An 11,783-nucleotide genomic window follows, 5' to 3' on the forward strand; every position below is an offset into this window, starting at 1 on the left:
CAATTATTTTGTTCTCCTTTACGCTTGTGTACAGGAAATTGACATAAAACAATATTGAATCTATGCAGCCATGCTGTGTTTCATAAGGGTGTAATTCAGCTTTGGTTATCAAATGCATCAGTTGTCTTTTGTACTGGTAACAGTGACCTCCTTCTATTTCAGGTTCACCCTGTGAAGAATTCTCTCGATCTTCCTCTGCACGTTCTGCTGTGCAAGCGGAACAAAACTTGCTGACTAACCATTCTCACAGCTGCCAGTACAATCGAGTCTAAGTCCTGATGGAGAACGTTGATATTCTGGCCATTGGTTACGCTGCCTGGGCTCAGGGGCAATTCAAATGCAACACTCATTCCATTCTCAGTACATGTTGCCTTGCGCTTCAGGGCCCTTCTGGGTGCTTTAAAACCTTCCTTTTTGCCAGAGTGTCGACCTAATAGAACTTCTGCCTCTGCCTGTGATATGATCATTGCTTTTGGATGTGTGCAAGGTGGTTGTACAAGTGACATTCTGGGGTGGTGAGAACTTGATTACAGGCTGTATTTTAAATTCCATATTGGGGAAAATAAATTACAGAACAAGGTAAATGTCCTACCTATGCTACAAGCACAAACTCAGACAGGAATCTGAATATTTTCAATGTTTTAAGTTTCCAATTGTTTTTTTTAAATAGAAGGAAAGAATGACTAAGAAGGGGGTTTACAGATTGACTGAAATCCAAGTGGTCTTGACTCAGTTTTCTCTTTTCTTTATTAGATGATTCCTAATATAAAGGTAATCTCATGGGTTATGTATGTTTGGTGACCTTTTAATGTTGCCAATTCCTTAGATCCTGCTCATAGTTTAAAAAAAGAGAACAGTCCCAAGTGTTGTGGTAAGTGCCACAGAAGTCTGACCTGATCTCAAGGCTCTTTTGTTTTTGTATGTATATATGATGTAAAATACGATAAACTTTGACATATGGTCTCTGATCGGATTCAAGCTCTGTCCATGTTGGCCTCCGGTTTATTGAGTTTTCAGTTTGACGTTGTGTAATGAATGATGTCTTGGATGTCTGACATCATTCTTTTTTAATCTTTAATCCCAAATAGTAATTGGTTCAAATATCTTTGTATTTGCTTGGAATCTTTCATGAGTCTCTTCTGAGAGAGTTTTTGTTTTATCTGATCAGTGAAGGTTTTTAAACAAAATAACAGCTTCTCATCCTTTGATACAGTGATGGGTAGCATTTTAACAGTTGCTTAAATTGTGCTGCTATGGGAATTATTCAGACCTGCCAACCAGTGCCATTTGATTAACTTAGTGAATTTTATTGAGGTAGAAGATTGTAGACAGAAAAATGGTTGCTTTATTGGGCCTTTTGTACTTGCCCTTTTTATGGATCAGTGGTAGATTAGATCCACAGTGTTTTGCTTTTATAGTTAATTGGCTGGAATTCTTTTAGATGAATGCGGATAAGGTACTAACAAGATATGATTGACCGCTGTAGAATGCCTACATTGTCCTCCACACCTGGTAATTCATGGGTAAAAAATAGGTTATCATTTCTGGCAGAAACCCTTCATTAGGTAGGCTGTGGAACTCAGTGGTGTCTACACTATTTCTGGTAGAAACCCTTCATCAGATAGGCCATGAAACTCAAAGGTGTTCATACCATTTTAGTCTGAACATTTTGTTGTATCCACAAGGGATAGTTCTATCCCAATGCTGGATGAGATTGAGCTCTGGAATATTTTTTACACTACATAGCAGGTTTTGATTCTAGGTGATAAAATTGCACACTTAACAGATTTGAAAATATTAAGGGCTAATTCGTAGAGTTATGCAGATTAAAAATAAAGTCTCAGCTTCCTCTCTAGAATGTACTAAACATAACATGGGCTAATTGAGACTACAGTTACTTTACCGTGTTAGACAAAAGGTTAAACTGCTCAATAGGCTCTGTTCTGGGTGAATTAATGGTTTATCTCCGTGTCCATGATTTAAATGGGGCACTTTTCCTTGCAATATCTTTTAATAAGAGTGAAGTATGGCCCTTCTGGGGAAAGCATTATGTTACTGCTGCTTTTGATATGCTCTATTGAACTTGATTACAAATAAATTATTAGTAAGGCAGTTAAATAATAACAGCTCACATTACTACTTGACTCAGAGCTGACAGATCTGAAGAGGCTACTGTCATATTGTCCCTATGGCCAGCCACCAGTTCTAACACAAAAGTTCCAACACACTTGGGTCAAGTCTACATACTGTGGTGCTAACTCTGTGTCTGTACTATGCTTTCATCTGACTGATTTGGATTTTCATTACTAACTAGAAATGATAATTAAGGATGGTTTACGTTTTAGTTTGACTGCGTGCTAAAACCCACAAATCCCGATGTTTCAGCCCTGCCAGTCAGCTCAGCAGACATCAGTACTGAAGCCCTCAGTCAGACCCACCAGCTGCACGGCCAGCTTCTTTCAACAACACACTGATGATTCTTTTTTGCCACAGTGCTCAGGGGCTTAGTTGAGAAAGAGTTCCCAGAAGTAATTTTTAAACTTGAATAACATTTGTTTAGCCAAGTTAAACTTGGAAACATGATGTTATATTCATGGTCTGTACCATATAAAGCCTCAAATGAATAAATCTTGCATCTAATCACTGAGGGAGACACTTTCTGTTGTGATGGGTTCATGCTATGATAGCTTTATCATGAGCTATTGATAAAAAAAATCTCATTTTAGAAATATACATATTAAAATAGACACATTTAAGATAAATCTCTGCAATTCTGAAGTATTTTCCTAATGTACATTCTTATTTGGTGAGCTGAAAGGAAGCCTGGGTTTTCATGATACCCACTTGCACATAGCACTGATTCTTGAGAATTTGGATAAAACAGGTTTTAATTTTGAAAAGAAAAAATTTTAAATGTTAAGAAATCTAAACTTATATATTTATAGAACAAGGTCTCAGCAATCAAGCAATATTTCGGAGCAACCTATTGATTTTGTAATTTTTTCATAAAATATGTGTTTTTCCTGTCATTACTTAGTTTTTGTCAACACAGTCAGACACAATAAAAAGCTAATTATTCCTATTTATTTAGTCTTATATAGATTTACAGCTTTTAAATCGTTGTGTCTACACCATAGATACACATATATGCTGTTAAATGTTGAATATTCACTTTTGTTCATTCTTTATACTATTTCACATGTACTCCTTTAAAGAACTCTTACATCACGCAACTTTTATCATTAGCATTAAATATACAAAATAACAATTTTGGACATAAACACATTTTTTAATTTAAAGAGACAAGTACTTTAATAAATCAACTGTTTTGGAGGAACAGTTTGTAAGCATATTAATTTAAAACAAAATAAGTTCCATCTGACGGTGGTGACTGAGACCTGACGGTGGTGGCAGTGGCCTAATTACAACAAACAATTCCAAACTTTTCACCACTCAAGTCAATGCTTCCTTGGTTAACAACTTTATTTAACAATTTCGAACAACAAATAACAATTTGTCATGTACATTTTATATTAACAACGGTAAACAGCAAAATAAAAGCTACAGTACAACTGCAACGTTTAAGCACAAACATCAGAAAACACACCAGGAACTAAAAAAAAAAAAATTCCATCCATTTCTGAGCTTGAAAATCTTCAAAAACGTTCAGTCAGCTTTATCAGGAAGTAGACGATTAATAAGCTCCTCCTCTATGAAGTCCATGACTTCAGCAGACAGGTGGCAGATCTCCCTCGTCCTGCCTGCACAACCTGATGATGATGGCTCCATCAGTTTGACCAGAATATCTTCAACTGGTACGAAGCACATATTCTTTCCACCTGGCTTTGGATGGAAGCGCGTGTTGGGCCCGTGAGGGTGGAAAACCTCCACTTGAACTTCTTGATGATGAGCATCCACAGTGACAGCCTTTGCTAACCACCAATGTTGGTCATAAATGACTGCAAGCCAATCTGCACAATTAATGACACCAGCAGATATACCTGTCATATTTCTAGTTTGCTCTCGTCGCCAATGCTTTTTCAGTTTCTTCCTATCTTTTATTATCTCCTGTAGTTTATTTTTCAAAGCTTTCATCTCTCTCAAGTATCTTGCTCTTGTTTTCTTTCCTTCCCTTTCCCCTGTTATAGACTGCCTACTGTGAGCTGGCTCCTGTACAGTCTGATCCAATGGACTATCTTGGGGAGTTTCTGGGTGTTCTTGGCCCTTTCTCTTATGCTCTCTTGACTCTTGCTGTCTACGTTTCCACGCCTTTCTCTTACTCCTCTTTTCCCTTTCATTCAAATCACTGGTAGTTTTTATCTTCCCGTCCTCTTCTTCCATCTTTGCTTTCCCTTTCCAGGCACATTCCTCCTTTAACTCTGTCTCACTATATACTTTCTCTCTCCACTTTTTTTGGTATTCCCTGTTTCTTCTCCTTCGCTCCTCCACTGATAGCTGCTGCCTAGCCATAACTTCCTGAAATACATCAAGGGAAGGTCAGAATTTAATGGAATTCCTATGAAATTGTGCAAAATTACTATGAATTTAATTGTTTAATTTGGTGAAATTTTATAAAATGATTATGAAATGGTGCAACTAAATTCATTTATAGTTTTTGTCATGGGGATACATATAGTAAGGAAATATTGTAGGCCTGTGTGTGGAAGAAATAAAGGGGAAATTATGTATATTATAAATAAAGAGGTTAATGAAACATTACAAGCCATATTACGATTTATTGTGATCATAAATTATATTCAAACCACTGAGGATGATTTGGATGTTTTTGTCACCACCGTCAGAAAACCTGACAATGTTGATGTCTGATGGTAGTGACAAAAACACACTTTTTTACATGACATACATGAGTTGTATACAGGAGCCATCTTGTTTTCCCTCCGTTGCTAGCTGCCTCTGGCCTCTACTTAAAATGCATACATTTAAGTCATAATTTAAAATAATTTTTTCTATACAAAAGAGACAGTGTTGACACATCATGGTTGTGACAGTAGCAACATCAATAAATATGTAAAAATTATTGAAAAAATAGCGAACTTACAGGAGCTTGTTTGATCTTGTTGCATTTAGTAGATGTGGAGGGTGGAAAGTGGGTCCTCAGGAATATTGCTTTTTTTTAAAATAAATATCTGATGGTGCTGACAAAAACTTGGGACACATTTTGAGCAAACACAAAATAAGAGTAAATATTTTTGAAAATTCGCTGCTTTTAGTTTTAAAGAGGTTTTTCACTGTACTCTTTCATCTGGCATATATTATACATTTTAAATGATTTTTCACACTTTTTATCAAATTGAAATAATCTCTTGTCTGAGGACAAATGATTTTGTGGGTACTGGGCTATCATATAATCATATAATTTATAAAATTAAAAACAAACATATGAAAAAATGTTGCATTTGTGCAAAAGACCCTCAGATGATCAACCCTGATCATTTTAAATAAGAAAATGTTATTCATTTTCAATGGAATTAGCACTTTTCTTAGTGGGACCTGTTTTTGCCTAAGTCTCAAGAATCAGTGACCAGCAAACTACTTTTCACCATCTAGTTAGCTCATTCCTCTCAGATAATCAAATGATAAAACTCATGTGTTACCCAGTTAGTCAGTGGTTTGCAGTGACCATGGTATGCACTTGGAAATTTTGACCATTGTCAATAAGGGTGACTAAAGAGAGACCTATATTTACAAAGTTATATAGTTCTGGAGTCATATCACATGAAAACAGGCCCTTCAGCCCATCCTGTCAATGCCAACCAAATGGTCTACCTAAGTTTGTCCTATTTGCCGCCTTAGCTAGAGTGTGGTGAATCTGTGGAATTCATTGCCACAGATGGCTGTGGAGGCCAAGTCATTGCATGCATTTAAAGTGTAGGTTGATAGATTCTTGGTTAGCTAGGGCATCAAAGGTTACAGAGATAAGGCAGGAGAATAGTGCTGAAAGGGATAACAAATCAGCAATGAGAATTAGGCCAAATGCCTAATTCTGCTCCTATGTCTAATGATCTTATTTGTTTGATATCCCATCAAACCTCTCCCATTCCTGTACTTACTTATATATCTTTCAAACAATGTGATTGTGCTAGTTTCTACCACTTCACCTGGCAGCTTATTGCATATATCACTATCACCTGTATGCAAAAAGTGTTGCCCCTCAAGTCCCCTTTAAATCATTCCTTTCTCAACCTTAACTCATCCTGGGAAAATGACGGTGATTATTCATCTTAACTATGCCCCTAATGTGTCCCTCTATGGTCACCCTTCAGTCACTTCTGCTCCAGGGTAAAAAGCCACAGTCTATCTAGCCTGTCTTTGTAACTCAAGCCCTCCAGATCTGGTAACATCTTGGGAATCTTTTCTGTACCCATTCTAGTTTAATGGCATCCATCTATAGCTAGGCGATCAGAATTGCACATAATACTTCATGTGCAGTCTCACAAATCTTTTGCAGAGCTGTAACATGATATATTAAATCTTGTACAATATTTGAGTAGTTATGTGGGTCCTTTCTCAGGCTTGAGAAAACTCATAGTTTTATAGCCAATGAACCCCCCCTGAAGTGCAGTCACTGCTGTGACAATACCAGACAATACACATACAGTCATCTCCCACTAACGGTATTGCACGATTGACCAAGTGTTATCAATTTTAATGAAAATATTGAGGAATAATATTGACAGAACACAATTGAGAATTTTTATTGGATGCTGTCTCTGAGGAACAGTTGAGAAAATAGTGAAATACTACTTTTGGAAATTTAAAGTTTAGAATTTGTGTTGCTAATGCTGGTGGTACTTTGTGGGGTTCATTGCCATTAAAGATAGAAATGGAAGAGTTTGATTTTCAAACTGTCTAAGTTGTTTGGCATGGGTCAAAATGCAATGACCAGTAAGCTGGACAGACATGAAAGCAATTAGCAAGCTATAGGTGGCAGCAGTTAAATTGTCCATTCTGTCTGCTTGAGTATAGCTGATTCCATGATATCTTTCAGAGCCAGAGATTACTCTAATGGAGAAACTAATGCTTCCATTCCTCCCTGCATTATTAATTATTCACTCTTCTGGATCAAATGGAGAAGAGGGCTTGAGAAATGTGAAGTGGGAACAATCTTGTACCGCGCGCTCAACTCTATCAACCTATGCTCCAGCTTCATTATTGCAGGATTTGTCTGAACTATCTTGACTTTATGCAGAGGGTTTCTGGAAAGGTTTCTGCTATGTTTTTGTGTTGTATGTGGTATGCCCTGCTGGGTTCTAGCAGTTGAGAAAATCTGAAAATTAGTCATCCTGCTGTCACACAGTGGAAGATCAGCACAGAGCAAGTTTCCGTTGCTTGGGTCCAAGTACAATCATTAGATTCAATGTAACCCAACCTGCCATTGTTAGAAAGTAATGTTGAACTACCCATTTATCCTGATTGTTTTAACTATTAAGGAGTTGATCAACAGTATCTGGGATTGGGCTTTGCAATGCCAGTCATGATAAATCATGAATTTGTCTCATTGTGTTGTAATATACGTATGTTTCCGAAATTTGCTTTCTTTAATTTCAGTGGAACTGAATTTCAAAAGCAAAGCTCAGCACACGCTATATCATGTGTTAGTATGCATAACAGAGGATGAATGTCTACCCTAGTGATATTTGAACAGTTTATTATGAATGAAGCATTGGGATGTATGATATTAGCAAATTAATTTTGACTTTGTGTACTAAATTTTAACTACCACAAACTCTGAATAGAGAAAGTTGGAGATGCTGGGAATCTGTGCCCAGACTACATTGTCAGGGTACCTGTGATGTGCTCCTGGGACAGACACTTCCTCAGACTTGCATACCTAACTGAAGAGTTTGCACCTGAAACCTTCTTCAGTCACTTCAGTGCAGGAATGCTGATGCAAGCACTTATTTCATAGTTTGGCTTTATCTGAATAACTCACAGTTACGTAGGTTATAAACGAATGGTTCATGAGTTTCAATGGCTCTGAAGAACTGCTTTCCATGATAACATCTATTGTATATTTTGAACCATTTCTAAAATGTTAACTAAACATCATAAGAAAATCTGGTTTTGCATTATATTCATCCACAGGATGAAGATGTGTTGTTCTTTCATAGATGCTGAGTGGTTTTATAAAGCTGAGTGGGTTGCTATAGAGTGCAGGTTACTGTGAAACTGAACTCATGTAACTGGCGGTTTTCCTTTCCCTAGGGAAGGGTTTTTGCTTTTATGACAAACTACTAGATCTGAGGTTAAATTTACTGCCACTGGCTTTAAGTTCATGTTTTTTAAAAGTGAATTGGATTTGTTATAGTGCTAAGGTGGGAATTAACTTTCATTTTCTTTATCACTTATCCAGAAATAAATATCTGCAACATTACCCCAACCTCTCTACATTCAGACTTGTACTTGCAATTGACTTTCAGAATTGGTAAATAACATTCTTTCTGTGTCATCACCTCAGCTCCCAATTTCCAACATATATCTTCTGTGTTTCATTTTGAGCATGTATAAAGTAAGCTAATCTAAAAGTACCTTAAGAGAAAAGTTAAAGATCAAAGATCAGCTTTAATTGTCACATGTACATCGAAACATACAGTAAAATGCATAATTTCCATCAATGACCGGCAATGTGCCGACAACAGCCTGCAAGTGTCCCATCCTGCAGTATAACTTACTAATCCTTACTAACCAGCACGCATTTGGAATGTGGGAGGAAACCAGAGCACCTGGAGGAAATGTACACAGGAAAGGGAGAACGTACGAACTCCTTACAGGCAGAGACAGGAATTGAACCCGGATCACTGGCACTGTAAAGTGCTGCACTAATCGCTATGCTAACGTGCAACCCACTTTTCAGAGTTTTTTTTATTGTGAAATGTACCAGTACGAGACCCTTTACTCTGTGCTTTGGGGCATAGGGAGAGATTAAATTTGCTATTTAAAATGCAGCTGAATGTTCTAACGTATGGAGGGCACGAGTTTTCCAATGAGGCAGAGCACAATCTTTATTACAACACAGAATTATGTCATTCCAAGGGTTCCTGTTACCACCAGCAACCAAAAATTGGACAGATTTCTGAGCCCATTACTATTTCTAAAAGACAATCTCCATGAGTTGTATATCTCATAATAGTTTACTCTGAGATAATGAAATTGACCCTTCAGCCACCTTGCTCTAATTTGTAAAAGAGGATTGGTGTGTTATTGGTAGCAATAGCTGTCAATAAGAATTTAACTACCGGCAAAATGAAATCAAATACACCCTGGGCCACCTGCAATTCACTTTGTTTGTTCCGTCCATTGCTTTTAGTGGAGTAAGGAGAATCAAAGTCCAAAGCACAAATAATGCTCAGTTTAATTACAAAACAGTGAGGATGAAGTGGGGTCATTTTTGAGGTGGAAGATAACAATGTTTAAAGGGCTACTGCTGTAAGAGAAAATCAGTAAGTTGCCCAACAACAGGAATTAGAATATCTGTCTATTGAAGGATGAATCAAGAGTTTAATATAAAATCTAAAGACTAGACCTGTTCAGGGATTAGTCAGGTTTTGTTGGAGCAGTTCACCAAATGCATGTGACAGATTGTGCTGATGCACCAAACGGACATTAGCTGTGCATCACGGTAGCACTTCTGCAGATTGTTTGTGCCCTGTCATGCTAAGTTAAAGTGGCATGTGTAATTACTGTACGTATGTGGAAGGGTTTCACTGTACTTCGTATTGGGGTTCACATTCCCTTTGGCTTCACTGCGGACCGGTGTTCCGGTGACTGTCCTGTTAGTCCCAGTCCATCTCTCCTTGTGGACGAGCTATCAGTGCAGTCACTTCCCTGCCTACTGGTGAGTGTGGTTTAACACGTCCTGTGGTTGTAACAGGTGAAGTCACAATGTCTTTACTTTACTTGTATGAACTCAGCAGCTCTTTGCATGTTGGGCTATAATATATGGTAAATTTTCAGGTTTCCATGTGAAAACATAAAGGAAGATGCTTACTAAACATAAACTTATTTTTTAGCTCTGGGTACAATGATTTTAAAAAATTAGTTTATTCCTATAGTTTCCAAATGTTCATTGAATGATTGGCATCCAAGTCCTAAATTCTTGTTCCTAGAATGTATAGTCAGTTTAGTGTTGTCCATACATGTAACAAAAGGGTGCATCTGCTCTTGTACAGCCTTTCACATTTTAGTCTCAAACCTAAGTTTTACAACTTCCACTGTCTATGTTTGTAATGCAAACTGTGCCAGTCTGACACACTGAGTTTGGCTTCCAAACATACAGTAGATACCATGCAGTGTGTCACTTTTACAGCATCAGGATCCCTAGTACACAAAACAAATTCCTAGCAAAATTGAGCTACCCAAGTGCCAGGAATTTGCTGTAATTATAGCTAATGTAAATTTAAAAATTTATTTAAAATAAGGACGTTATGTAAATTTATGATTGATTCTTAATTATCAGACCATCCTACTTCAGTTACTTCTGTCCAATTTGTGTTCAATGTCATAGTTCTTCTGTTTGTTCCAGGAAAAAGTGCCACACTAATGAAATCTATAGACCACTTGGTAATCAATGAGAAAATCAGACTGATTTGTGTTTCCTCCGTTATTCCCTCTTGACTCATTTGTACTTTTAGAGAATGTAATGTTGTCAACAAAATAATTGACATTTCTTTGCAATTAAATACTTCTGGGGAATCTAAAATGAATGCTCACCCTCCTGAACAATTTTGAACATGAAACATGACATTGTGAGTTGCAGTTTACTAGGCTGGATTGTTGTCTACAGATCAAATCCTTCCTTCTAGAAGCAGTAGTATAGACTTGTTTATCTTTTGTTGTGTTTTGTTGACACTCTCACTGTTATAATGAAGCTGGTCTTGAAAAGATAAAGATAAAAAGTTGCTGAAGCAGTGCTGGGCTTCTGTAAGCCAATTGAGCACTGGTATGAAAGTTGCCTACTCCATGTGGAATTGTTGCAACTATGTCAGAAGTAGCTAATTGCTAGAAGGCCTTAGGGATTGGGATCAGGCTTAGTCATGTTCAGATTGTTAATGAATGATTTGGAATTATACTATCTGTGGCTGGACAGAAAGCTCCTGCTGATTAGACCCAAGTAGAACTCATGATTTTATTCTTTAAACTTGGATTAAGTTTAACATTAAACAAGGAGCAAGGGAAGAAAGATTATGGTGGTTGTGTTGAGCAAACATCTTCCTCTGCCAGTGCTTGTGTTGTGCTCTTTCTGCTCATTTTTATGAAGACTGCACCAAGATGTAAGCAGTTCTGAGCTCTTTTGGTATGGATGCAATGCATCAGGGGTAATATTGATTATGCTAATAGAAGCCATTGATTTGTACCTTTTTTGTAATTGTTATTGACCAATAAAAATGTTTGTCTACCCTCTGTTTGTACCTAAATACATCTCTTTGATCTTAAATGAGTTGTCCTCTTGGTCTCACCAACCAAAGCTGAAATGGTGGGCGACGGATGTGGTTAATAAACCTCCATTCATAACCCCCTTCAGGCCTAGAGCTTAATAAATTCAAGCAAGTGCATGAAAAAGAGACCAATGACTGCCTTAAAATCACCTAGCTATTTTCATAAGATATTGGAGCTTAGGGACTATGTTTTAAAAAATATCTGGAGAAATATATATGCATGTACTTTACCATAACAAATATCTTTTCTTCATCAAAGATACTCTTACGTATCAACACAAAGTTAATACTTGCCGTTTAAAGCTGAATGAGTTTGCAATTTGAGGC

General features: G+C 37.2%; 1 protein-coding gene across 1 annotated transcript in view; it reads left to right on the plus strand.

Annotated features, from left to right (window-relative positions):
- LOC140211249 (calcium/calmodulin-dependent protein kinase type 1-like) overlaps nt 1-11,421 on the plus strand; it is a 274,936-nt gene extending 263,515 nt beyond the window's left edge. Inside the window, exon 12 of the mRNA XM_072280903.1 lies at nt 163-11,421. Coding sequence (XP_072137004.1) covers nt 163-272 — 110 coding nt within the window. The 3' untranslated portion in view covers nt 273-11,421. The remainder of the gene's footprint in view (nt 1-162) is intronic.
- The last annotated feature ends 362 nt before the right edge of the window (nt 11,422-11,783 follow it).

This window comes from Mobula birostris, chromosome 16 (assembly GCF_030028105.1).
Source record: "Mobula birostris isolate sMobBir1 chromosome 16, sMobBir1.hap1, whole genome shotgun sequence".
Classification (NCBI taxonomy): domain Eukaryota; kingdom Metazoa; phylum Chordata; class Chondrichthyes; order Myliobatiformes; family Myliobatidae; genus Mobula; species Mobula birostris.